Below are 27484 nucleotides of genomic sequence, written 5' to 3'. Positions count from 1 at the left end.
ATGTTAATAAAAACAAAAAGACGAAACAGTACAACAAAGGAGGAAGCGCTTTACTTGCTAAACGTAGTCTAGTGTGCAAAATAACAGTTGTGATGTACATTCTACACGCACTTGCTTGGATTGTCAACATCAAACTGAATGGAAAAGATGGTGGCTCTTAGAGTTAGCATTGTGATCGACAGCAAGGGTTCCCAATTTGTACGTCCGGGACTCAAATCGCTCCGAACTTTTTCGGTCACCATATGTTGTCACGTTAATGATCAAACAGCTGCACGCTTCTTTTTTTTTTTTTTTTTTAAAGAAGTGTTTTGAGGTCTTTCTTTATACATTTCAGTAGGTGTGACTGGAGCTTCACTATGGATTCATTGTGATTCACAAAGGAGAGGAGACAAGGACGTGACATTTCAGCAGTGCTCGAGAATAGGGGGGGATTTTTTTCCCCGTTATTTCTTATATGGTTAAAATAAATTCTGTCTCAAAATGGATCCTCACGCCTCCAGCTCCAGTCCCAGGCCCAGTTTGTGCCCGCCGGCGTTTATGTTTTTCCCGTCCACCAGCGCTGACAGGATGAGTTTCATACCTGCAACCATCAAATATTTTAAAGGGGAAGGAAAGGCAAAAATAACAACTTAGTTTAACATACTATGCTAGCTGAAGTATAAGGCAACTAGCTAGTACTACAGTAACTGACGTCGCTTCCTCCCTTTCGCCGGAAGAAGGGGCAGATTCACGTTACATTCTCGTGACTTTTGCACACAGAATGACATAAGAATGGCGGCCCCCAATTTGGTGTTTTTTCTTTACTAAATACTCCGTAGATTTAAGTAAACGGCATCAGATAAAGAAGATATGGACATTTACAAACTAACTAAGTTTTGACATCAAGGGTTTACCTCCGCTTTAAGATTCATTTTGAAATCAAAACGGTGCGAGTAAAAATTAAAAGTATACAAGAATTTTCCCTCACCGGGCCGAAGAGTCTGACTGTATCCGATTCCGACCAAGCTGGCGTTGTTTACCTTGGCCTGTAGAAAGATGATTAAGTTTAGAATTTAGTTACGCTGTAATAAATGAATACAAATTCTAATTTTAAATGCATATTACGAAATATTGTTGAACATACTAGAAACGTAAAAACAAATGTAACTTTGATTATTTCTGCATTTAATAATGTTATGCTTGTTAAAAGAGCCTCACCGATATGGAGGCACTGGAGTCCAGCTGGTATTTGGCAGCGATACTGAAGCGAGTTCCGTTGCTGCCCGCTGCCCACGCCAGATTGACGGCAGTCTCCAGCTGCTCGTTCACCTTCTGGTATATGGAGCCCCCAAATTCACAACCATTGTTTCTGGAAAAACAAAATGCACCTTTTTGTTCATCAAGTCTTTCACCACAGGTGTGCCTCAGGTCTCTATCCTGGGGCCCCTCTTCATCACATATAGTATCTCATTCCCACATAACCCAGTTTTACAATTGCTCCACTAGCTACGGGTTAAATTTAGAATACATTTCAAAATCCTCCTCATTCCTACATCCATGTTTTCCCGAATTGTATACGTACACATTGGTGTGTAGCTGGAAGTCTCCCGTCTTGTAGCCAACGGCAAAGTTACTCTGGAGCATCCTAGACTTGGCCGTGTCGAAACTCATCTGGTAGCCGGCCAGCCAGCCTTCGTAGCCGGTCACCGCTGCGCCGTGGATGGTAGGCCCGGCAAAGTCCAGGTCCACGTCCACGCCTGTGTGCAGGTACTCTCGCTTATAGGCCGTCTTGATTTTGCCACTCTTCTTGCTGCGTGAAATATGAACTTTGTTTTCCACAGTAGTTTAAAATATGAAGCGCTTAATGTTCTCCACATTTTGAAATTATTGTTGTTGTATTACTCCAAAGTGGATTAAATTCATTTCTTCCCCTCAAAATTCTACACACAACAATCCAAAATGAAAACGTGAAATATGTGTTTTCAAATGTTTGCAAGTTAGCTAAAAAAGTATTCACAGGCTTTGCCATGAAGCTAAAAATTGAGCTCGCAATGCTGCAAAGAGGGGCGGTCCAAACTGACCAAAGATAGGTATGCCAAGTTTGTGGCATCCTTTTAAGAAACACAGTGGTGCCTTGAGAAACCTTGAGTTTAATTTGTCATGCAACCACGCTCAGGACTCTAAACACTGAGTCATCGTTCCCTATTGAAATGAATGGAAATGACATTTGTCCCAGCCTCCTAAACAAATATTTGCTTGCAAGTGCAAGCAAAAAAATCCGCTGAACGAAAACTGAAGTCGGGTCCCTCGTATTTCAAGGGACCACTTATTATGTTTTTAATGATGAAGGACAATGAATGTACGTACCCAGTGTTTGGTGAAAACGTCGTGTCAAAATTCAGTTTCAGGCCTTTGGTGATCTAAACAAGAAAATGATTGCGTTATAGCGAGCTGGTAATTTTCCACCTTTAGAGGTAGAATCACATCCATAAAATTTTAACACCTGCACGACATGGGAAAAAAATGACCGATTTATTTTTTTTTGGTAACCCTGCGATATATATTGCAGTGTAAGCATGCATTTCTCTTTTCCATCTATGTATTGCTCGTACAGTTTATACTAAAATAATAAACTATTGCCAATAGAGCACAGATGTATTTTGAGTCATTTCTGAGAAGTCGACCTCTATTAAATGCAATTTAGTATTGATCAGGCAAGAGTCCAGTCAGACGAAGTTAAAATTTATTTTCACGCCCAGTTATACTGCAAAGTCATTAACACATTCCTAACACTATTCATTTGTTTTTAATCAATCTTATTTTACATTTATGTTTTAACATAAGGCTCCAACATACCCACAACCCCAGTGAGGATAAGCGGTGTAGGAAATGGATGGATGGATGCATTAGCATTTCTATATTTGAGTGCATTCGTTTCAATAACACATTTGTCCGTTCAATTTTCGCCATCCGACAAGTAAATGTCAGACATCGTACCTGATCCTCGATGCAGATTTCCGTGCCGAGTGTGTTCTCGGTTGTCCACTTCTCCGTGAAGGTCAGCCCGTACTCGGCCCACTTGTACTTGGTCTCCAGAGTACCGGTCACCTTGCTGGTGTCTACGTTGGACGAGCCGCTTGTTTTGAACTCCTAAAATGTACGCACGTCAATGTCAGTCCACATTATCCCCGTCCACGTTATTATAGGCAATTACCTCTAATTCCTCAAATTGAAACTGTAACACAATTAAACGCCACGACATAGCATCTGTCCGTGTGGTGTTTAAATTGATAGCCACCCCTCCCCCCCCCCATAAAAACCTTACTCCGAATAGATGTCTGGTACTCTCTAGTCTAAAGTTGAATAACCAATTTTTCATTTGATTTTTGAAATCGTTTTTTTCCATTTTCTTTTTAAATCCCAAATCTATATCTATAATCTACTTTAAACTAGTTGTAGTAAATTTAGTCCTTTACTCACCACACCACTTGATGACTTTGTCTTGACATCGAGCTTGACCAGTCCAAAACCTGTGACCACGATGGCAGTGAATGGATTTAAGTGGTTTTAAATAAAAAATGTTTAAAAAAAAAAAAAAACATTAGTGGGTGGGTGGATGGATGGATGGATGAAGGATAGAATTCCAATTACCATATCCCTTGTTGAAGATGTCCTTTGCGGACTTTCCCAGATCTACATATGCTGGAGGGACTGCCATTGTGCCTGCACACACGCAAATGAACAGAAGATGACCAATATTTAACTTCCCCCCCCCCCCAAAAAAAATATACACCTTTTTCATGAAAATTCACTGCTTTCTCATACAACTTTTTCTCAAAACATAACTTTTTCGGAAATATACCATTTTCCCCTAAAATAAAAAAGAAGACTTTTTTTTTTTCTCGTAAACCAAATCTCAAAAGGCAGATGTGCTAACCTGCTGTTAGTTACACGTTTAAAAATTGCGGGGTAAAAGGTTTTTCAATTATTTCTATGGACGTTGATGCAAGTTAATGCTGGGGTGGGAGCTTGTTTGGTATAAGGAGAAATGAAGCACATCCCATAGTTTGTTTGGTATAAGGAGAAATGAAGCACATCCCATAGTTTCATTGTGTTAAGTTCAGTGATTCTCAGGTGGTACGCGAATTAATCACTGCTTAAGTACAGTGGTATGTAACGTTTATGTTCAATACATTTGTATTTCATCTATAAGAACTTTTTTAAAAATCTGTCTCGTTTTCTTTCACGTGGGCCTGCTCCCGATGCTATTTTAATGTTGTCATGACGGTGAAATTTGGAGAGCTATTTATTTTTTTTTTTTTAAGATGATACTTAGTGTAAAAAGTTTGAGAAGAACCGGTTTAGTTAGTTGGTGTACTGTACAAGGTAGGCTAGCTAGGGCGTTTTCTAGCTAGCAAACCAGACGCTCAAGATTATTATTTTTTTTAACGAATTTATCGCAACATTTGGAGGGCAACAACCCGATTAATTGTGAGGCATTTAACTCACCGACAGTGTTTTACTGTTGTCAAGGTCGCCTTCGACGTGAATGTTGAGGTGTAAGAAGTGTGAAGACGCCGGCCGGCCGGTGCAGGACGATTGCTGCTTGTGGAGGAGACACGGCTGACCTCGGCGGTGGAAGGACCCTAAAGCTGTCCGTGTTGTGCCTGACTGACATTAAAAGAAGAAACGTGTAGAAAAAGTTATCGTCAACTATCCGACGTATTTTCTTTTGCTCCATACAACTACAACGTAGAATTATTTTTTAAGTCATGTTGTTTCAAATTTAAAAAGTGTATTTGTCACGAATTACGCACAGGCAGGTTGGTAGGCCTCTAAATCACTATGGTAACGGACGAGCCCATGTTACGTTAGATTTTTTATTTGATTAAAATTTCATTTGAGGATTAAAAACTTACTAAACTCCTAGAACAAACAAAAATACACGCGTCTTTTTAATCGCCTATTTATTGATTTAAAAAACGCAGTGGCGTTCAAAGGAGACATGCATTTTTTCACAACTGAAAACAGTTCCCTGGTGTCTTGACAACGTGTCTGTTGCATGCCTTCGTCCAAATACCTCAAGGACAATCAATTACAGACATTTTCACAGCTTGACATGGTGACATTGGCACGTTTTTAGGAGCGGATTTGTCAATCAAAGCATTTTTTGTGGCACCAAGTTCCATTGCATCATCGCTGGTGGATGCAGCATTTCATCTCAAAGCCACCAAAATACACTCTCGTCAACTAAATGGCTCACCTATGTACACATTTGCAGAAAAAAAGGCATAGAACTATCAAGATTCACTTGTTTGCTAAATGTCACATTTGATGGACAGGCAGACCATCAGTTTGCAGACAAACATTAAAACGTCAAATGTCCTCTGTTATGTTACAAATGACTTAAGATGTGAAACCATGGCTGAGGCTGAGTGTTTGTTTGTTTTTACATTACATCACACAAACAAATGCCAGCAAGAGAATCGTTACACTAAAAAAGAAAGAAAAAAAAGCACGTTTGTTTGTGTGTCTCACAACACACAAACACACAAAAACGCCACTTTGAGCAACTGTAAACCATGTGATGTGTGCATGTTGCTGCCTTAGTACAAAAAACACTAATTTGAATAAGTTAACATCCATTTTTGAGATATCCCTTAAATAACTAAACATTGTACTAGCTTTAATGAGATTTATCGGTGGTGGGGAAACTGTGGCACGCGGACCACAAATGGCTCCACCAGAACATTCGATCCGGTCCACTGTAAAATAATAATTTGAAAAAACATGACCCCACAAATGCGGACAATTAGTTTTCCTCAATTAACAGTGCATCCAGAAACGATTTACAGCACATCACTGCTTCCACATTTTGTATTCAGAGATTTGTTTCTAAATACATTATACATGTCATAATGGGGTTGTATGTTGAATTTTGAGGGGCAAAAATACATTAATTCCATTGTGGAAAAATGTTGCAACAGCATTTGACTATGTGGTGCCTTGACATAATTTGTTCTGACTCACAACATTCATATCTCAAATCTTTCCCCAATAAAATGACACAAAGACAAAACACAAACTAATACAGTTCACAACTGTGACTCACTCAGCAGCTTTAATGTTAGTCATTTTACACAGATAATAAAGAATATAAGCCCGTGAGTATTGCTATATTGTCAGTGTAAATGTGTTGCCCCACGATTGTGTTCAAATACCCTTTGCTTAATGCGTTATAACTACCGCAACATTGATGCTAGTTTCGTTAGCCCGCCCAAGTTGTTTCCGTTAGCATTAAGCTAGGGGACTTCAAGGCAAAGTTTCTGTTCTTAAATATTCAACTTTTACAATGTTGTTTGGTAATAAACCTCAACTGGGAGTGGAAATAAACAGCTTGAAGCTTCTTTTTGGAGTAATTGATTACATCCGCCAAGCGATTGCTTGTTGTGAAGTGAGTCGAGTTCACTGCCACCACACAACACTCCTATCTCAAATTTCTGCTTTCAAGTCAAAGCCAAAAACTCATCCGAAAGAAGACTCCGATCTGGTCATTCGTATCTCAAGTCACCACTGATGCGCTGTTGTATGCCCCCTGATAGGAAGAAGGACCCGCCCCTGATTTGATTTATTTTTTGGGGACATTTCTACACAAGAAAACCTATTGCAAAGCGCAAGGTCATTGGCAAATGGAATCATAATTAAGACAAAAGGGAGACACAGACAATTTTGGCTGATTCTTACTTTCGATCCAACAAATCCCGTAAGTAAAAGGCAGGCTGTGTCAAGTCACTCCGACGGCGCCGACCTCTCTAGCCGATGATCAACTTGAGGACGGAGGGCCGCGAGAAGGGCCAGCAGTACTCGTTGGGCACGGGCCCGTTGACGTTGCACTCGAAAAAGGAGAACATGGGGAACCAGATGCGCGCCCGGCGGCTCTGCTGGTAAGCGCGCGTGTTGGCCAGCGTGTGGTAGTAGAGGAAGAGGCGCGTGGTGATGTAGAAGGCGATGAAGACGTCGATGGAGTAGTGCTCGTGCGCCGCCAGGATGAAGAAGATGCCGAACAGGTTGAGCACCCACGACAGCGTGTGGATGAAGTGCCAGCTGCGCGGCGTGTCTGCCCAAAACATACCACATCGGCGTCGTTAGACTGAACAGTAACACTGCACTGAAGTATAGTTTAAAAAAAAAAAACAACAACAGTACTTTAGCTATTAGAGGGGCGGGGGGGGGAAATTGGCGAAAATACACAAATATTGAACAAGAGCCTATCCCAGCTATCATTGGGCAGGAGCTAGGATACACCCCGAACTGGTTGCCAGCCAATCGCAGGGCACATACAAACAAACAACCATCCGCACTCACATTCACACCTACGGGCAATTTAGAGACGTCAATGAACCTTGCACGCATGTTTTTAATGTATATATGTATGTATTTTAATAGCAGTATTGTCCATCAGAACATACAAGTATTTGTATATGTAATAATCAGATTTAATTTATAGATTCCAGATAGTTTTTACACTACATATTTAGTGATAGCATATATATTTAAATGTATTTTTATGGCATGTCAGCAAACATTTATTAAACTCTATTTAGCCATTATAAAATGATGAGAAATTGAAAACAAAAGCATAAACATAACTGTATTCATATATATTTACATATAGTGTAAGAGTAGCATGCAAAATGATAAGCAAACTACAGCAACTTACTGCAATTTGAAATGATTAAAAACACTGAATTATTGACTCCATATCTGTATTGCTAACGATTAGGGCGACCGAGGTGCGCGACTCACACTCCGTAACGAAGAAGTTGAGCAAGGTGAGGACGACGGTGTGTCCGCTGAACATGTAGTCGCCGCACGTGTGAACGCCCGTCAGCGTCATGCCGAAGCCGCTCCAGATGGCCACGGCCCGCCGCAGCTTGGCCCACGTGTCGCCGTACATCTGCACGCAACAAATAGACCGCCGCTCATTTTACTGCAGCTTATTGAGGAGTTGTGACCTTCACCTCCGTATTAATGAAAATCCTTACGTGGTTGTCAAGAGCAAATTCGTTTTGAAACAAGGCTGGAAGCGCCGAGCGGGTGAACGTTACCTTCCCGGAACACTGCAGGTGTTGTCCCGGCACGGACAAGGAGGTGACGAACATGGTGATGCAGCGCAACATGAACACCGTACCCATGAGGCTGCACATGCGGCGCAGGAGTATGGACCTGCCAGACAGGACGCAAGAAAAAAAAAATAAAAAAAAAAAACAACTTCACATGGCTTTAATTTGATTCATGTAATTAAGTTTCATTTGAGCAATCCTAATAGCCGGCCAACAGTACAACCTTAAACATTTACGTCCACGTCACTCAATGGACTAGACCCGCCTGTAGGAGGCAAAAACATCTTCAGTCAAGTTACTAAAAAGTTCAATGTGCGGATGGCGACCCCAAGTGGACAAAGATAATAAATACCAGCACACCACGTGCATATATTGTTTGCTGGCGATAAAGTGTATGCATGAAATTCCAAAATATATAGAAAGACTGCCATAAATACTTGCTCGCCTCTCGCGCTTTTTTCCGGATTCATCTGTCCAACACTGGGCCAACTCACGTTTTTCACACTGAAGACCCAGAACGTAAGCAATGGGTGTTCGTACAAGATAATGTTATATTTGTCATCTGTCAGGAAAATGTTGATGGATTTGACAGGTTTGGACTTATAAACTTTCTTTTTCCCCCATTCCCAGTTTGTTTGTTAAATCTCTCCTACAAAATGTCTCAAAGAGAGTCAGCCCACACTAGTTCTTTCATCGGACTGCAGTGGTTAACTGTACCGATGTTTATGCAGCAGTAGAACGAGCAGCCAGATGACACAGAGGATGACGCCGCACGCCTCCGCCATGGCGAAGGCCCACGGGATTCGAGGCACACTGCGGACAAAACAAAAGGAGACATTTAGCGCTGGAACGAAGCCATTTTCCGATGTCGGCGTTTTGTATAAACGCCGCCGTCGCGGAATGGAAGGATGAAGTCCAGCCACAATTTGCGCCCTCGCACTGCATGGAAACGCCAGTACAGCGGTACCGTGACTTGCGAGTGCCCCGACTTCCCAGTTTTTCAAATGATGTTTATCGCCACTCACATTCGCAATTTACTGTAAATGTCAACATAAAAAAAAACGGAATTACACGTCGTGTACTTAACCGAGCCACATAACTTGGTCTTACAAAAGTCCACTTGTCTAATGCGACCCATAATGAAAAGGCGAACAAACCTGGTATCAATATACCAGTAATTATAAACCTTGGTACATTTGCTTTAAAATTATTATTATTTTTTTTTTACTTTGTATTAGATTTGTCTTAAACTTGCAAAACAATGTGAAACAGTGTATATAAAATGTCTCATCAGAAAAATGGTAGAAAGTTGTTGTAGACAAGCTCAACTTCAGCCTGAAGTGTTTTTTAAAAAAATATATTTGAACACAAATGAGATACAATGCAATACTCAGAGGAATATATTCTTACTGCCCCACAAAAAACGACTATTACTGCAGCTTAGTTGCCAGAGAATTCTTCGTATTTTATCATCAAATCTACACGTATTATATGTACCTAATGTATGAATTACACTGCCCCTAGTGGCCGAGGTGCACACATCAGGAGCAGCACAATGTCCGTTGAATTAAAGGAAAAAAATCTCGACATCCTGCTTATGTTGTTATTGTATTATTAAAAGCCATTTGTCGGGTGTTTTTGGGGGGGCTGGAACAGATTAACGGCATTTCCATTCGTTTCAATAGGGAAAGTTGATTTGGGATACGAGTGATTCGAGTTCAATTAAACTGAGTCAAGGCAGCGCTGCAGTAGAAAGGAAGACGTGGGCCGACCTGTCCAGGAAGATGTCGGGCAGGGGCGGGTAGGTGCGCATGTCGGGGACGCGCTCGTGCACGATGACCATGACGAAGGAGGTGAATCCGAACACGAAGACCACGTAGACGGAGCTCAGCACCGTCTTCCAGCACTCGGGATCCAGGCGGCGCGTCTGCTGCTTGAACTTGCCGTTGGAGTACTTCTGGTACTCCTCCCCGACGGGCGCCGTGTCGGCGCCGTCGCGCGCCGCCTCGCCGTTGCACAGCCGGTCGCCCGAGCCGGCGGGCGAGTGCCCGTCGAAGGGCAGGCCCAGCTCCTCCAGCAGGTCCAGGTTCTGCTTCTGGAGCTTGCGCACGGACGCCATGAGGCGCTTGATGTCGCCCAGAACCTTGAGCTCCAGCGGGGGCGAGCGCAGGTCGTACTCGCTGAGGGCCAGCAGGCTGCTGCCGTCCAGCCGGTGCCTGTGGCACAGCAGGTCCACGTAGTCGCAGAAGCCCTCGTCCTTCAGCCACTTGGCCACGTTCTTGGGCGTCCAGCGCCTGACGCTCGGCGGGCTCATTTCGCACGCACGCGAGACGCTGGAAAACAACCCAAAAAGAATTATAAGGGGTCGGAAATACACAAGTCGCTCCGGAGGTGGGCGGGCAAATATTTGTGCGCGCGGGTGGGCATTTTCTCTTCAATTTGAAACGCATCCGTCGGCACGGAGACCAATGACGCAAACAGCCCAGAGTCGCGGTTGTCCAAGTCGAGTCTGCTGCAGGCTCCCTCTCGCAGTACATGAACGTTCAACCAGTCTACCTGGGTCACGAGAGTCACGGTGCGACCTCGTCTTCCCTCACCCGGATCCTCAGTGCCACGACGCATCAATTTGTGACGTGACATTTCACTACTAAATCCTTCTGTCTTTGCGCGTTGACGCACCTTCAACACAGTTCATGTATTTACAACCAAATGCTAGCGCCATGCTAGCGGCTGTGGATTGCGAGTGCTGCTTAACAGCACTAAAATGCCCACAATGACGACACAATAATCATGGCTGCTCGGGGAACACGTCGCTGCTTAGCATTCGACTGGCACCTCGCGAACAAAGGCGTTCGCCGCAAGCTTAATGACACCAACAAGCCGGCGAAACATTTGGCGAAGGAGGCTCGACGCGAAGACAAACGCCAGCGTTGTCGACCCAAAACACGGCTAGCCGCCCGAGCTAGCGGCGTTAGCTGGGCGTTCGGGGCTCACCCAGCCGGGCCGGGGGGCTCAACAGGAGGACGCCGGCCGGCACGGACGCGCTCCGAAGGAAGGCCGACTCATAGCAGCGCCGTCGCTTGGACGACGAAGAAGAAGAAGACGGAGAAGAAGAAGAAGAAGAAGAAGAAGGTGGCCCACAAGCGGGCAAACATGTCGCCCTGTTTGGCATCCTGCTGCGCGGGCGTGACGTCACAGGGTGGTCATGGCCACAATAGAAGCGCAACGACAAATTACTCTGCGCCAAATGACGCGTTACTGCTCAAATGAAACCATTTGGATGTAATTGGGCTTCGTTGTGATTTGCGTGATGCTTTGGGCCAGACTAACACTACTACTACTATGCTACAGACTATTAATTGGATGAAACACTACTGCTGCTATGGCACCAACTGTACTTTGGTAACATATGATTGCTGCTTTAGGCCCTTTTGAACAACTCTACTACTACTACTACTCTACCGACTGTAAGACACATGAGAACTGCTCGAAACATGATACCGTTAATTGCTGTAAACACGACTACGGCTATGCTACCGACTGTTAATTGGAGACATGCAAGTACTGCTTGCAAACAATACTGCACATCGGGGACAAGTGAGTAGCGCTTGCAACGCGACTACTACTATGCTACTGGCTGTTAATCGGCGGCACGAGTACTACTACTTGAAACACGAACAGCGCCATGCGACCGTCAATGGGTGCCTCCCTCGACAGAGTACTGCTTGAACACTTCTACTACTCTTACACAGCCGAATTACCTAATGGCGTTCGACAGGGAGAAATTTGGATTGTGTCTCGCCGATTATGACCAACATAACATCGTATGGATTGTGCTTGACAGATGAAGTCCTGAAATCGGGGTCGTCGGTGTAACTCGAGACCAATCGAAAGGTGCCGGCGTACCCCGTGAATTGCCACGGCCTCACCTTGCCGGAGGCCGTCGGCAAAGCGAAAGAGGGCCGCCGGATCCTCCACGAGCGGCTGCGAACCTCGGACGGCCAACTCGACGACTGCGTCATCCGATGCAGTCAATCGTCAAAACTATTCAATTCATTCGTTTTCGTCACTTCCGGAACTTTCTAAAATCTTCACCCTCTTGTGGAGCCAATAAATGAGCAGACAATACTAAATAAAAAAATAAATACAATGAAAATAATATTTTCCTCAGGTGACAGTATACAAAAAAAAATCATTTGTTGTCAACATAAATAACCCACATAAATATACGGTTTAAAAAAATTGTTAGGAATAATAATCTGCATGTCAAATAGTACATACAAAATAAAATTACACAAATATAAATATACAAACAGCTAAATATGAAGTGTAATTTATTAAAGAACCCAAAGATAAAAATACAGTACACTATGAATAAAAACTAAACATTGTCAGAATCTGTCAACATGAATAACCAACACATAATTCAATACAAATATCATCATTAGTATACAATTACTACATAAATCAACTTTTGTTTAATAAAACACTCGGACGCGTAATAAACAGATCCAGCAGGAGGTGCTGTTGTGTCGTCCCAAGATTCTATTAGAAGACAAGGGTGAACAAGTAAATTCATGTATTATTTTATGAAACTTGTGGTGCACTTTTGGGAGGAACTGACCGTAACAATGGAAAAAAAGTAATGAGGATGACGACAGTGATTGTGATTCTTATTGTTCCGAGCACGCGGCGTCTATATCGGGGTTGCGAGCGTCAGCAGGGTTGAAGCAGCTGCCGGGACCAATCAAAAGCAGCGAGCCGGGAGTTGAAGCGCAGTGGAAAGAAAGATGTGGCGCCGCAAAGGCAAACGCAAACAATACGTGACGGTGAAGGACCTGCAGAACATTCTGGACTCGTGCAAACTCCGCCTGGGGCACATCGATGAAGTCTGGCCCAACATTTACATCGGAAACGTGTGAGTACAATGTACTACTAAGACTATGCTACCGACTGTTCATTGGATACTAGTGCTGCTTTAGGCCTACTGGCACGTACTACTATGCTAAAGACTCCTGCTCCTACAATTAACTATTCATCGGCAACAAATGAGTGCTGCTTTCGGCCTTCCCGGAAAACCCCTACTGCTACTATGCTACCGTCTCCTACCATTTATCGGTGACATCTGAGCTATGCTCCCGACCTTCCGGAAATCCAAAAACGACTACTACTAACTATGCTACCAAGTGTTAGTTGGCGACATGTGCGTGCTGCTTCCTCACGCCTCCTACTGCTACTATGCTACCGCTGCTGATTTCCCCGCGCCCGCCGCGTGCCAGGACAGTGGCGCAGACCAAGACGGCGCTGCTGGAGCTGGGCATCACGCACGTGCTGAACGCGGCGCACGCCAAGCCGGGCAGCGTCGGCGACCAGCGTTTCTACGGCGCCGACTTCGAGTACTGCGGCATCCCCGCCGACGACTCCGCCCACTTCGACCTGGACGTCTACTTCAGACCCGCCGCCGACTTCATACACAAGGGACTCAAGTCGCCTCGTGGTAACGACACCAAAGCATACCCAAATATTGACATTTTTTTTCTAGTGCCATATCAAATGTTTAAAACATGTAGGTATTATTCAAATAACATAAAATGATTAACATGATGGTTTGGATTGCGAAAAATGTCAAATTGGCCATAATTTGGGAATTGGAACACAAGTCCTGAGTGACTTAAAACATCTTTTCTGGAAATGTGGGAAATCTTCTTGTGGAGAATACACTGGCAATACTGCGCCCTAATGATCACCTCGAATTTGAAAAAAATGTATGGAAATATTGGAATACATTCTGTGGAGCTATACACAAAATACAGCGGACCCCCGCTTTCGGCGGACCGCGAATACTGAAGATCTGCAACTAATTGACGCTCATTCCAACTGCAGCGGAAAATTCTCTCTTTTTTTTTCAACCCCCCCAAAATTCTTGAATAAGAGGGGATAATCTCGCAACAAGCATTTCTGGGGAAAAAACATTAAAAATATATATATAAATAAACAATTTGGGGGGGGGGAACGTGCGCGTGCCAAAGCGCGAATATGCGGGGTCCGCTGTAGGACATCCATGCCTTACCTTCTATCGAAGACCCCAGACTCCTTTCACGTAGACAAACGAGCAGAGGCTGCGATCTTCTTAAGAGGAACAAAGCGCCCGCAGATATGACTCGTACTCCCCCTCAGGCAAAGTTCTGGTGCACTGCATGATGGGAATGAGCCGCTCGTCCGCGCTGGTGCTGGCCTACCTGATGATCTACCGCCGCCTCAGCCTGGAGGAGGCGCTGCGGCGGCTGGTGCGCAAGAGGGCCATCTACCCCAACCGCAACTTTCTGGCGCTGCTCCTCGACCTCGACCTCCACCTGCAGCGTGACGGCCGCCGCCGCCGGCGCCGCCGTCTCTGTCTCATCTTGTGAGCCGGCTGGAAAACAGCCAAACAAAGTCATTTCAAATACCAACGTATCCACAGAAAATCATTTTCAATAGCAGGACTTTCAATAGCCACACATCATGTGAAATTATTTCAAATATCAAGACAATCAAAAATGTTCACTAATCTACATACACAAATAGAACAAAAATCTGAATCTATCCAGCTGGAAAATGTCAAGACAAATTGATTTAGTTGATCATTTTAAATACCGTATTTTCCGGAGTACAAGTCGTAAGTGAATGCATTTCCATCCCATTCAAACATTTTGCATTTCCAGCATTTTGTCCTTAAATTCAACTTAGTCACTTTGTGAAAATGGACCAACTGCATAATTGTGTCCAAACCCTCACCCTTTATTTCCCTGCATTTTATTTTGAGCTATCTATATATATATATATATTTTTTTTTTTTTTTTGGGGGGGGGGAAATCTGTAGTATTAAGTATTGTACTGCTGTATCGCAAGTAAATGTCAGTCATGTGCAACCTGAGCCAATAAATGTAGTAGGATTTATAATTCAATTGTCTTGTTTTTTATTTCACGTATTCATTTTGTCTTAAATGAACATATATTCTCCGAAATTGTCTGGTGCAAAGACAAAGTCAGCGATCTGGAGTCCCGTCCCGTCTTTGCGGTGTGCCGGGCTAACCTTTCAGCAAGATGACGCCGGAATTATTCTTGGGCCACGTTAAAATAGCCACACACGTCGCCGGGTAGATTACGGCCGAGGAGGTCGAGGGTCGGCAAACGTCGTCTGGCCCGTTCGCTCGCGTCTCCGGCAACTACGGACTTGGAGTGCGTCTTATTATTGAAGAACGGGTGGAAGAAGGGAGGGAAAGAAGATCAGAGCCTCTAAGGAAGGAATGAGGGTGGAGGGGTGGAAGGAAAGAATGAAGGAGCTAGGAAGGATCCGAGGAAGAAAGGATGGAAACCGAGGAAGCCTGGAAGGGGAAAAAAAAAAAGGGAGGGAGAGAAGGAAGAAAAATAAAGTGAATCCATTTTGGAATAAGGCCGTAAAATAAACAAGTTGGCGTATCACGGCGTGGAAGCCTTCCACGTGGTGACCTTTAACCTGAGCGCCTTCTTTTACCCGGCGGCCGACTTCATCCGGAGCGCATTGAGGTCGCCCACGGGTGAGGTGCTCGCGACGCCGTTAACGCCAAGAAAGCGTCGGTCGTATGGATCGCAATCAGTCTGATCGTGTACTGTCCAGGCGTGCCTTGAGATACGAGTGGGCCAACTGAAAGAGTTTTTCCAAGATACGAGCCATCTGACCGATTTTTTTTGCTTCATAAAATACTTTTTTTTTCTAGAAAATATGCATTTCTAGATAATTCACCTTTTTCTTAAAAATACATTACTTTTCTTTTTTCTCAAAAGATTTTTCCCCCGAAAAAAAAAACAAAAAAACCAACACATTTTCTCAACAATATATGAGTTCCCTTCGAACATAAATTTTTTCTAAAAAGAATAAATAACTACACAACTTTTTCCTCCCAAAAAATACTCTCAAACTGTTTCTAGAAAATATGGCTTTCCCCAAAAAAATATTATTGAAAAATACAACTTCTTGGAAAGTATGACTTCCTTTCTAAAAACAATATTTTTTTAAAAAACAAATCTTTTGTCCAAAAACTTATTTTTGAAATTATACAACTTTTTTTTTTTTTTTAAATATACAATATTGCTTGATTTTCTTTTTTTTCTAGAAAATACACTGCATGTGCTATGCACCCTGTGGTTCCCATGACAACACTGAGTTGCTCTTTCTAAATAAGATATTACACATAATATGGGTACATATTTCAGTGCTCATACATTGAGATTGATGAAAGTCTTTTCAGATGGAGAACTATTGCCTAATTTCTACATCCCAAATCATTTCCAGTTTCTTGATTGTTTGTGACGTAATATTCTAGTTTCTGGAGATGGTGAATTTGTGATTTTTGTTTGCGCTAAATCACGATCATCCAAATGATACATAAGCTAATAATATATATTAATGAAAAAAAATAAAAAATAAAAATCATGAAAAAGTCACAGTCCTGGAGAACGTGGGGAAACATCTCGCGGCTGCACCGTGACGGGTTGCGAGCGTCGCCGGCCGGCCAACAATCTTCGGTGTGCGGATGCGTCCTTGCCCCCAACCATCTTCAACTGTCGCCCTCCTCGCTTGAAAACTCTTGACCTCTCCGGAACAGGCTTGATGGCCGCCTACTAAATATCCGGCGCCTCAAAGCCTTCACCCAACACGTCCCAGAATCTTTGCTAATATGACTTTTCCAGAAAGTCTTAAGAAAAAACTATTTTTTTCTAGTAAATCCAAATTTCCTCTAGCAAATCCTTAAGTTCAACATTTAAAAAAAAAAAAAAAAAAAAAACATTTCCTGTAAATTAGACTTCCACAGAAAATGAGTTTTTCCTGGTAATATAAAAATAACTGCAGAAAGCACAAACTTCTAGAAATACAAAAAAATATTTCAAGTAAATACACAACTTTATCACCTCTTTAAAAAAAAATGTTTCTCATTTTCTCTTATTTCTCAAAAATGTATTACTGTAAATGTATTCCCAGAAATAAACAACTTTTTGGAACAAAACAACTCTTCACACATGGCCCAAAAAAAACCAAGGTACAGATGTTACGGAGTAAAACGTGAATCTCATTTGAACTCGAGAGAAGTTTGGCCATTTTTCATAAGACTTCAGAAGTTTCACTATTCCGCGAGATTTTCATGAAGATGATTTCAAGAACGAAATGCTGACTATAACGCTTATCGTTTTAGTCTGTTCTCGAGATTTGTTTTTGACTGGCTGACAGTTTTCGAATCCGTTGAAATTTCCACAGTTGAAGAGTGTAGCAGTGGAGAATAACACCTTGTGTGTGTGTGTGTGTGTGTGTGCTTGGAGGCGACGGTGGACGTTTTCCAGCGTGGCAGCTGAGTCAGCCGCATCATCGCAGCCCCTAAAAATATCCTCGACATCGGACGGCCGTTACACAATCGTCTCCTTCGCCGAGCGTCACGAAGGACGACTGGAGGCGCCAAAACAACACAACTCTTAAGCTTTGGCGTTACTTCGTAAACAGGATCAACCATGTGCGAGAGAGACCGCGGCCACCGCGACGCGGACGTGACGCCGAGCTGCTACGAGCTGGACAAGATCCTCAACCGGGGCTGCGCGGCGTACGCGCCGTACGACCAGGTGTGGCCTCAAGTCTACATCGGCGACGAGTAAGCAGGAAAACATCAATGGTTTGCTTGTTTGTTATTATTGTTAACTATTTGGTAGCATTTACACTGAACTGATGTTTTTACTATGCATTCAATATTTCTCATGTATTACTGATTTATTGTTAAAATATTGGAAATATTAAATATTTTGTAAAAAAAATAAAATAAAAAATAAATAAAAAAAAAACATTTAAAAAAAAGAAATTTGCCGTTTAAAGGGTAAAATACAAAAACTTATTTCAAGTCTGAAGTTGTTTAGGTGATTTTGGGGGAAAAAATATTTAACAGCTGTGTTAAGATGGTGAAGTATAAAAACACATAAGTGTAAAAGACACCGAATTAAAATAAATAAATAAAAGTAACAAATGATCCCCATTCAATAAAAAAATAAAATACAAAATAAAAAAGGAAACATATCTGTTCACTGCGACAGGGCGACGGCCAAGGACAAGTTGAAACTGAAGAAGCTGGGAATTACGCACATCCTGAACGCCGCAGAGGGCACGTGGAACAACGTGGACACCGGCCCCGGTTACTACGGCGACATGGCCGTGACGTACCACGGCGTGGTGGCGTCGGACAAGCCGTCGTTTGACCTCAGCCAATACTTTTTTACCGCCGCCCGCTTCATCCGAACGGCGCTGGCCGACCCGCACAGTGAGACCAAAAAGTAGAAAAACTATAATGGGCAAATAGCGCCGAAAGACAAATGTTCACGTTCGCATTCATTCATGTAACCAACAGGAAAACCAGAGAGCCGTCTGCCAAAAATTGGACGAGCTTGTATCTCAAAAATCATTTGTGTGTTTGTTTGTGTGCGTGCGTGCGCGTTTGCGTACCCGCAGACAGACTGCTGGTGCACTGCGTGATGGGCAGGAGCCGCTCGGCCACGCTGTTCCTGGCCTACCTGATGATCGGCGAGGGCATGACGCTGGCCGACGCCGCGGCGCACGTGAAGACGCGCCGGAGGATCCTGCCCAACTGGGGCTTCCTCAAGCAGCTGAGGGAGCTGGACGAGCAGCTCCTGGACCAAAGGCGGGACGGCTCGGTCCGCACGACGCCTACGGGGGGGGGGGGAACTAAAGAACAACCCGAGCGTGTCAATCATCATTGACATTTTAGGCCATTGACAACTAGAGCGGGCTAACTCCACTCAGAGTGGTTTAAGGTTTCATGGCCGCAATGAAATCTGGGGGATTTATATTGCAATTATTACCTCTTCTGGATACTTGTTTTTACAAAAACTGTCGTTTCCGTTCATTTCGATCATAATGCTTTCACTTTTAACCACCACTGAGGTACTATTACCTTGTGTTCAAAGGTTGGATTCCGGTCAGTATATTCTTGGGCACCTGACAGAAAAGAAATAAAAGTGGAAAATTGGTTAGTGCAATAGTGGTCTAAATGCAAAGTCCAAACATCTGTCAACCCCAAGTTACAGCACAACTTACTCTCGGAGTCGTCAATCAATCTGCGATCCTCACTTTCTGGGTTGATTTTGCAGGAGGTGAAGCCTGCTTTCATGATTCAGCAATCTCGGAAACGGGAGTTGGCCCAAGAAACATCAGGAAAAGTGAAAGGAATTGCAACTAAACCTTGATTTTGACCAGTATTCATTCATTTCCGCGCTTAAAAAGATACAAAACAATGAAAGCTTTCAAAGGCATTCTGCAAAATATCAATGAAATTGATATTCTTTATTGTCATATAGATATGTGTATGTTTGTGTGTGTGTATATATATATATATATATCATATTCCGGAGTGTACAAAGAGGGAGATATGCTCACATATTTGGACAGAAATCCGTCTGCTTTATTAAACAGAAAGCTGCCTCGAGGAGATCTGTTACAAAAAGACTTAAACATACATAGAGCAATAAACCCTCTCAAAGCGCAACAGAAAACTGGACTAAAAGTTTACGTGTTGTTTTTTTTTTTTTTTTAATATTATTAGCATTAACAAAATATAATTTCATTTTTCACCTAATAAAAGGCCCGGTAGCTTGAAAATGGCTTGCTATTTGTTAAGCACGACACTTGTACAGTACTACTCAACGCACTGTCACTAAAGGAGAGACCCAAGCATGCTAAGGTTTGCCACTTTACAAAAAAAAAAAATACATACAATAATTTAAATATACAAAGGCGCGAATATGGTACAAACTAAATGGTGTACGCGTGAGCACTGTTGGACAGTTAACACACTGAACAGGTTCCACTCGTGAACAGGCACATTAAAAAATGGCTTCCGTTGGAGGCTGCTACACGACGACGGAAGGCCGACCTCGGAGCCTCTGAACCTGCTGCTAATTAAATAGAATTTCATCATCGACATCACCGTGGCTTCCCGTAAGGCTTCCCATTATGGAGGAACAAAAATATGTTTTTTTTCTCTTTCTTCTTTTCTTTAACATGAATCGAAATGTTTGCTTTCGTTCCAAGTGCTGCTGCTGGTTTTTGTCTTTAAAGAACTATATATTAATGTGTGTGTATACACACACCCCTCACAAAAAGTTAGGAATATTCAACTTTTGGGTGAAATTTCAGGATGAACCTTAAATGCACTACAGGAAACAGTAACAGGAGAGCTGGCCAGGATAAAAGAGGCAAGGAGACAATCCCGCTGGTGACGACGCTCTTTTGAACTTTTGCACTACCGCAGTTCCATCCTTCCAATTTCCGTACCGCTTATCCTCAGGCGTGCTGGCGCCTATTCCAGCTATGCTCGGGCGAAAGGCGGGGTACACCCTGAACCGGTCGCCGGCCAATCGCGGGGCACATTTTAGAGTCTTCAATCAACCTACCACGCAGGCACGGGGAGAACACGCAAACTCCACCCGGGCGAGGTCAGATTTGAACCCGCAACCTCAGCACTGTGAGGCAAATGTTGCCGCCCATACCTCAGTTCATTTAAAAAAAATAAACTTTTTTTTTTTTTTCAGTGAATAAATCAAGATCTGTGACTCCGAACTCTGTCATAGTCATTACTGAATTACACGGACGAGCTTCTGACCGAGTGAAATGCTTAACGGGCAAATGAAATTGACCTGTAGCGGTTGTACTGTGGTGACCCACAAGAGGGAGACATTGACCAGGGGGGGGGTGTCTCTTCAAGGGAGGGGCAGGGGATGAACGATTGGCGGTTTGATGTGAAAACAGTTTGTATGCGGAGAGCCAAGTGGCACAACCGGATCTCGTCACCCAGTCTTCTCCACAATACTGCATTTTAGGTTCACCCTGAAATTTCGCCCGAAAAACTCAAACTTTTTGGGAGTAGTGTAGATCACGCAAAGAAGAAGAAAAACAAAGGCCAGATCAGTGCATCTAAAGCAAAACCACGCAGCGGCGGTGGGCTACCGCCTGATGAAAGGCCCTTTGAGCGATTGCTTGGACATGCCCGTGTTTATGTAGCCATGGTGACCGGCCGGAGTGTACACCACGTTGCCGTGCGACGCCGCCTGCATGGGCTGCTGGGGGTATGGCTGCGTTCCCATCATGCCCATCTGCATAGAGTACTGGGGCGACTGGTTCATGTAGGCGGTGTGGTTGCCGTGGTAGCCGCTGTTCATCATGGGCTGGCTCATGCCGTAGCCGTTCATGGCGTTGAGCGAGGGCATGTTCATGGAGTTGTAGGCCGGCGCCGGCATGATGTTGACGCTCATGTTCACGCGCGGCATGCCCGCCAGCGTCCGGGCCGGCGCCTGCACGGCGACGCTCTGGGGCTGCCGCGCGTACATCTGCTGCTGGTGCTGGTGGTGGTGGTGATGGTGGTGGTGCGTGAGCGGCGCCGACTTGGAGCGCGACGACGCGTGGCTCTTCGCCATCATCTGGGTCTGGATGCGCTGCGCCGGCGGGATGCCCATGTTGCGCTGGAGCATCATGGCCGGCGGCGATCCCAGGCCGCTGGGGGGGGGCGGCGTCATGGCGGCCTGCGCCTGGGCGTTGGTGACTCGGTGCGGGGTCTGCGACAGCGACACCAGGCCCGAGTGCTGCGAGGACAGCGAGGGGTTGCTGGCGTAGGACGTGATGGGGTGCGACGCAGAGTGGTTGAAGGGCAGCGAGCGGGGGTGCTCGATGAACGTGTTGGTGAACTGCTGCAGCTTGGCCAGGCTGAGGCCCGACGACTGCGCGTAGTGCCCGCCGGCGTACTCGCCCTGGTGGTTGATCCTCTCGTAGAGGGCGAAGTTGGGATTGCCCGACTCCGGGATGTCGGGCAATCCCTGGACGCCGGCTGCGAAGTTGGCGGGGATGGCGCACTGGGCGGCGACGTCCTGCGCAGCGTGCTGATTGTGGAGGTTATGCGGCGCGTGCTGATTGTGCTGGCTGAGCTGATTGTGCTGCAGGTGGAGATTGTGGTGGTGACTATGCTGGTTGTGGGGATTGTGTTGACCGTGCTGGCCGAGCTGATTGTGGGGGCCGAGCTGATTGTGGGGGCCGTGCCTGCCGTGTTGCTGGCCGTGCGTGCCGCGCTGGCTATGCTGGCTGGCGCTGGGGGGCCGCTCCACCGCCACCACGCAGCCCGGCGGCGACTTGACGTTACAGTGCGGGGGCGAGCCGAGGCTGTTCTGCTGAATTATGCCGCAGCCGCCCGGGTTGACGGCGGCCATTTGCTGGCTCACGGCGCAGCTGCTCTGGGCCAGCCCGCTGGGCGGCATGCCCCCGTAGGGACAGCCGCCCTGGGAGGGACCGGCCCCGCAGACGCTGCCCCCCATGGTGGAGTCGTAGCTGCTGGGGTTCTCGTAGTTCTCGGTGGTACTCTCGATGCTGCCCAAGTCGCTGAAGCCGCTGTCCACCACCTGCTGCGAGTGGTCCGACACGGACGGCACGTCCATCATGGGGCTGGTCTCCATGTTGTGGATGGAGGGCACGGAGATGGCGCTGTGGTCGGGGCTGATCTGCGTGTAGCCGGTCTCCAGGACGGACACGGCCGGGCTGCTCACGGAGCGCACCGACTGGCTGGGATGCGACTGCGCCGACGACAGCGGGCTGCTGTGGTCGGACTGGGGGCAGTCTTCCAGCGGGGTGACGGGGGCAAAGGTGTGCGAGTTCCTGCAGGGTTCCCGGCTCTCCACGCAGTCCTGGAACACCGCGTCCCGCTCGCTCTCCCGCGTCAGGGACTGAACGGCCCGCGCGGTTTCGGAGTCGATCTCCGCGCAGATCGGGGGGCCGTCCCCGAGCGTGGGACTGAGGGTCGGCCTCTTGGCTGGCGGAGGCGCCGCGTGACCTTGTCGAGGACTGGGCGCGCTCTCCTCTTCGGACTCGGACTCTGCGAGGTTATCGGAGTCCACAGCTGCCACCGAAGAGAGCTCTTCGGCCGCAGGGAGCAGCGACGGTTCTTTCGTTTCCGCCTCTGCATCCTGAATGCATTCTGTGGCGGCGGCGGCTTTGTCTTCTTGAGAAAGCGGTTGACTTGACGCTCTGTCGTCTTCCGTGTCTAAAAAACATTCAGGCGTTTCTTTTGAACCTTCCGGCACCTCTAGTTGGCCGCTTTCAGGCTCTGTTGTCTTTTCGCGGCCTTCGTCTTCATCATCTACCTCGTCTATCCTCGTCATCGGCTCCAAATCCTCCTCTTCGTAGTTGTTGCGATTATCTGGCGATGCAGCAATTTCTGCGGTGCGATCCACATCTTTGGTCGGGGAGTCCATATCGCGATCGCTTTCATGCCGCTCATCATCTCGATACTCCGGCGAATCACCGCCGTCTTCGTTCCTTGGCAACGCGGCGACGGGAGAGGCGGCGGGCGACCCGACGGGGGAGCTCGACTTGGGCGGGGGCTCGGACCGCAAAGGCGGTCGGGCCGCCCTGTCGCCGTCGAACTGGCAGTCCGGTTCTCCCTGCGCCTCCTCGGCCTGGATTTGGTGCTGCTCCGCCTCCATGGGCGTTTCGGGCGGCGTGTAAAGGTTCAGCTTGAAGCCCATTTTCCGCTCGTTCTTCAGGCGCCACTTGGGGGGGCCTCGTTTGACTCCCTTGGGCCAACCTTTCTTTCGCTTGACTGGACGAGGTCTGCTGGGCCTCTTGGAGGCGACGTCGGCCGCTGCGGATAAAAATAAAAGTATGAGGCGCAAACTAATGGAGCAAAGCCTTTTCTCCAGGTTTCCATAACTTCCGCATAGAGTGGCGACTTCCTTTACAAGTTCACGTCATTCTGCGACCAAACTCTTGACTCAATTTACTCTTATTAAATCAATGTTACTGAAATGAAATGAACTGAGATCCCATTCATTCGAACCCCAAACTCAGACGTGTGAGGTGGATGGCGGCGCACTAGTCCAAAGTCTCGCTAACAGAATGAGTTCGTACCTTCATTCCAATGTTGAAGATCGTCTCTGTGCACCTTCTCCTTGAGCCTCGGTCTACCTCTCCGCCGTTTTACGGTTGCAAACTGGCTCTTGTTCTCTTCTTCGCCCTCCTCTTCTTCCATGGCGCTCACGCTGCAGTTGCGCTCCGACAGCGGCACGGGACCCTCGTCCTCGGAGTTGTCGAAGGGCTCGTTCAGCACCTCGGTGGTCTCGGAGATGGTCTCCGTTGTGACGCTGCTGTTGATTCGCTTTCTCTTGCGTCCCCTCTTCTTCAACGCAATGCTCCTCTGAAACACAAACAAAAGCACCCCCGATGAAAACTAAGAGCACTACTTGGGTTACCGGAAAGTAAACTGTAAAAGCCACTGCAAGACTTACAGGGGACATACTAAGGGGAAATTGAGTTTTACATGTCTTGTAAAAAAGACATAAATTGCCTATAAATTAAATAACCAAGTAAATGTTTAAATTTCGAAAACATCGTTGTAGTAATGTCTTTAAATCCGTTCCAGCTCCCTCCCAAAACACCACAATTTTGGTTATATTTTTAATCAAGAAAAACAGCACCGTATTGTAAAATAAATATCTGATTCTAGCTCCTGGTAGCCATCTTCCGTGGCTATCTGACGCTCACCACTAAGACAAATCTCGGCTCACAAAACAAAGCCGGGGCACTAATAAGAAGGTACCTCTGTCGTAGATTGATGCAGTGGGCACTTGTGTTTGGCCATGTGTCCATGTGCCACATGAAGTGCTGCCTCCAGAAGCTGAATTCTTTTCATTGTCCATATGCCCCCCACCCCCGGCATATAAAGTCGCTTACTTGCATGAGAAAGTGACGTCCCCTTGAGATTTCGGCGAGACAAGACATAAAGTGTGCTACAATTCTTGATACTTGGGTTATTTTGATGAAATCTTTGCACAGAACTGGTCTGTAAATAACTTCAAATTGGGTAAAACGAACAAAATGCACAGCATATCTCCTATGCAGCGTTAAAGAGGCCACTAATGAGTTGAGCAGTTAGACATTTAACATACTTCTGCGGCTGCCCTCTTCTGTGCCTCACAAGACAAACGTGAAATCAATAAATGGAACAACCGCAATGTATCAAGTGTTTCCACACTTTTTTTCCCCCCCTGCTTAGTCTCCCAAGCATCTGGCAGCCAGCTGTAATAACGACTTCAGCACAAGGGGGCAGTGCCATTTAGACAGCATATCAAACTACATTTCCTGCACAAATATACATCCAAAGTTGTGTTTTTTGTGATGCCAGCACAGAAGTGTACTGAGGAGAGGAAAATTGTGATCTGAACCATTTTTACCAAGCAGTCGGTAATGAACAAAAAACAAATAGTGGCCATCAGAGAAACTACCCACATAGCAAGCACAATGCTAAAGATGTGCCGCAGTACAGGTAAAACACCACAAGGTGGCAGCATTGCTCTGAAAACAGGCTTCTCCAAATCTTCAAATTAGGTTAACTTCACAGCAAGTGATGGATTCAGTTCACATTGAAACTTACTTTTGGGCAGCACGCTGGAATTGTGAGATTGTGCGTAAAGTGCTTGGATTGACAAGAAGTAGTTCAAAAGATGGATTACAGCCAACTTGAATTTGTGAGTTAGAGCGTTGTGATTATTGTCAGCTCAAAATTCTGAAATCTTATTCCTGTAATTGCTCTTTGTTAAAATAGGCATCAACCTGTTTGTTCATGTAGTAGCCTGATGGGGAAAAAAAAAATTCTTGTTTATGTGTGTCTATGCATTGACCCAAATCTAATTGAAATGTTAAACAGTGTGTGTTAAATATTTTTTTTAAAAGGAGAAAAAACACACCCTCTGTTTTAATAGAGGCCTCACCATTATTAAATATATCATTGTGATAATTATTTTAAGTACATTTTGTGGGGTCTCGCATTCGTGAAAATACACTTTGGCCGTTTACAGTTTCTAATGTCAAAAAGGTTGTGACTATATATTATTTTCTATTTAAAAACACCTTTTGCAATGTTTTGAAAGTGTGTATCTGTGATCTTTCGTTTGTTTACATTCCTGGTCGTGATAATCCTGAAATGATGTTTTCTCATCTCCACCTGTGACCCCGGTGAGGATAAACGGTGTAGAAAATGGATGCATGATGGCTGTGGGAATGGTTTTGACACTCGAACAACTTGGAAGTCAACCGGCATGGCGTAACAGGCCGTGTTGAAGGTTTCAACCTGCGCAGTGTGGCCACCAGCAGTGAACACAATCTATTATCCACAGCTGCCGGAAGCGCGGGGAGGCTCCGGATGATAGCAGGACTCCGTCGAATTCATGAATATTTATCACAACTTTCATCTCGCCCGAGTGCACGACACGTTTGCTAACGAAAATATTTTACGACGCACGCTCGCTTTTGCGGCAGACGATCAACGTGAAAATCCCACTTGGGAGAGCATCTGATTTGGAGGAGCGCGAGTCATTTCAACAGCAAACAATAGAAGTCACCTTTCGCTTGGCCGCCAGCACGGCGTGCGCCTTTGCGAGGGCGGCCGGCGAGCTGTCGGAGTCCACGTCGTCGTCCTCGCTGACGTCCTGCGGCGGCTGGACGCGTCTGCTCCACAACGGAGCGTGGCGCCGCTCGTACGTCCTGTAGGGCACCTTGCAGTGCATCTTGGTGAGCGCTTGTCTGCGGCCGTGATTGGCCTCTTGGCTCCCTCGCACCTCTTTCTCCCAGCAGCTGGCCCGCTCCTTCAGACGCGCGGCCTGGTAACCGGACGAAAAACACGAGATGGAAGTTCGCTTTGTGACAAAGAAAATGCCAGCAGGTTCCACAGTAAACCTTCACCGACTCGGCTACTTGCAGATGTTCTATTTGCGGAAAATGCATCTATTCACACCTTCCCGTGTATTTTTGTGCTCCTTCTGTACCGTCTTAAGATGCCGCCCAAACGCTGGAGAAAAAAATGGTGGTCAACTTCTCATGATGATGCAGAAAAAGGGCCAAACTGCTGCAGGCAGTGGTGGAAGGGACCACATGATTGGTAACAGCGAGCCAGTCAATATAAAAGTACAGCAAGTAGCCAACTTAAGATAGAGTTGTTTGAGATATAGGCTTTTATGAAAATGTATATAAATGATGTATCATTGATTAAAACGTCACTGGAAAGTAGTAACTTGTACTTACCATATACGAATGTTCAACATCTTAATCTTCTGGTCTTCCTCGTTTAGATTAGATTCAACCCTAATTTTAAACCCCGCGTAATGCTGCTCTGTGTTGTTTCTTGTTACAGTTGTGTCTTTGTTGTACTTTGTTGATCATACTAGGTTATTAATACGAGTCTGTGTGTGCTGATTGAATTAAACTCACGTGTAAGTATATATGCATCCATCTGAATACTGACAAAATGTTAGGGAAATTTCGTGGTGAACAGAAAATT

The 27484-nt window shown here is 45.5% G+C and overlaps 5 protein-coding genes across 15 annotated transcripts in view; 2 read left to right on the top strand and 3 right to left on the bottom strand.

Annotated features, from left to right (window-relative positions):
• Positions 1-29: 29 nt before the first annotated feature.
• LOC133469749 (voltage-dependent anion-selective channel protein 2-like) lies at positions 30-4626 on the bottom strand. Its single transcript, XM_061757228.1, has 9 exons — positions 4489-4626; positions 3631-3702; positions 3460-3509; positions 2977-3129; positions 2347-2399; positions 1562-1789; positions 1198-1348; positions 968-1025; positions 30-580 (listed from the first exon to the last, which is right to left on the bottom strand). The coding sequence occupies exons 2-9, from the start codon at positions 3695-3697 to the stop codon at positions 489-491; spliced, it is 852 nt and encodes a 283-aa protein (XP_061613212.1). The 5' UTR covers positions 3698-3702; positions 4489-4626; the 3' UTR covers positions 30-488.
• On the bottom strand, positions 4513-19216 carry LOC133469746 (sphingomyelin synthase-related protein 1-like). Of its 7 annotated transcripts, XM_061757224.1 has the most exons (8): positions 18666-19216; positions 15175-15466; positions 14173-14514; positions 9875-10435; positions 8820-8915; positions 8025-8205; positions 7786-7936; positions 4930-7096 (listed from the first exon to the last, which is right to left on the bottom strand). In XM_061757224.1, the coding sequence occupies exons 4-8, from the start codon at positions 10414-10416 to the stop codon at positions 6792-6794; spliced, it is 1275 nt and encodes a 424-aa protein (XP_061613208.1). In that variant the 5' UTR covers positions 10417-10435; positions 14173-14514; positions 15175-15466; positions 18666-19216; the 3' UTR covers positions 4930-6791. The 7 variants fall into 7 exon arrangements, 5 of the variants coding, with proteins under 5 accessions (XP_061613208.1, XP_061613205.1, XP_061613206.1 ...); XR_009785772.1 differs by lacking the exons at positions 14173-14514; positions 15175-15466; positions 18666-19216 and adding exons at positions 4513-4650; positions 12009-12163 and having other exon boundaries at positions 6724-7096; XR_009785773.1 differs by lacking the exons at positions 14173-14514; positions 15175-15466; positions 18666-19216 and adding exons at positions 4524-4646; positions 12009-12163 and having other exon boundaries at positions 6724-7096.
• LOC133469750 (dual specificity protein phosphatase 13A-like) lies at positions 11507-14903 on the top strand. Its single transcript, XM_061757230.1, has 3 exons — positions 11507-13020; positions 13382-13599; positions 14280-14903. The coding sequence occupies exons 1-3, from the start codon at positions 12893-12895 to the stop codon at positions 14507-14509; spliced, it is 576 nt and encodes a 191-aa protein (XP_061613214.1). The 5' UTR covers positions 11507-12892; the 3' UTR covers positions 14510-14903.
• LOC133469642 (dual specificity phosphatase 29-like) lies at positions 17622-18872 on the top strand. Its single transcript, XM_061756938.1, has 3 exons — positions 17622-17758; positions 18192-18415; positions 18604-18872. Exons 1-3 carry the CDS (start codon positions 17622-17624, stop codon positions 18870-18872), a joined length of 630 nt encoding a protein of 209 aa, XP_061612922.1.
• Positions 19217-19424: 208 nt separating the features above from the next.
• kat6b (K(lysine) acetyltransferase 6B) overlaps positions 19425-27484 on the bottom strand; it is a 32704-nt gene continuing 24644 nt past the window's right edge. For all 5 annotated transcript variants that reach the window (XM_061757205.1, XM_061757208.1, XM_061757204.1 and 2 more), the window contains exons 15-17: positions 26550-26807; positions 24061-24346; positions 19425-23794 (exon numbers count right to left, since the gene is read on the bottom strand). In XM_061757205.1, coding sequence (XP_061613189.1) covers positions 21114-23794; positions 24061-24346; positions 26550-26807 — 3225 coding nt within the window. In that variant the 3' untranslated portion in view covers positions 19425-21113. The remainder of the gene's footprint in view (positions 23795-24060; positions 24347-26549; positions 26808-27484) is intronic.

This window comes from Phyllopteryx taeniolatus, chromosome 19, assembly GCF_024500385.1.
Source record: "Phyllopteryx taeniolatus isolate TA_2022b chromosome 19, UOR_Ptae_1.2, whole genome shotgun sequence".
Classification (NCBI taxonomy): Eukaryota; Metazoa; Chordata; class Actinopteri; order Syngnathiformes; family Syngnathidae; genus Phyllopteryx; species Phyllopteryx taeniolatus.
This window is presented reverse-complemented; position numbering and strand designations above follow the sequence as displayed.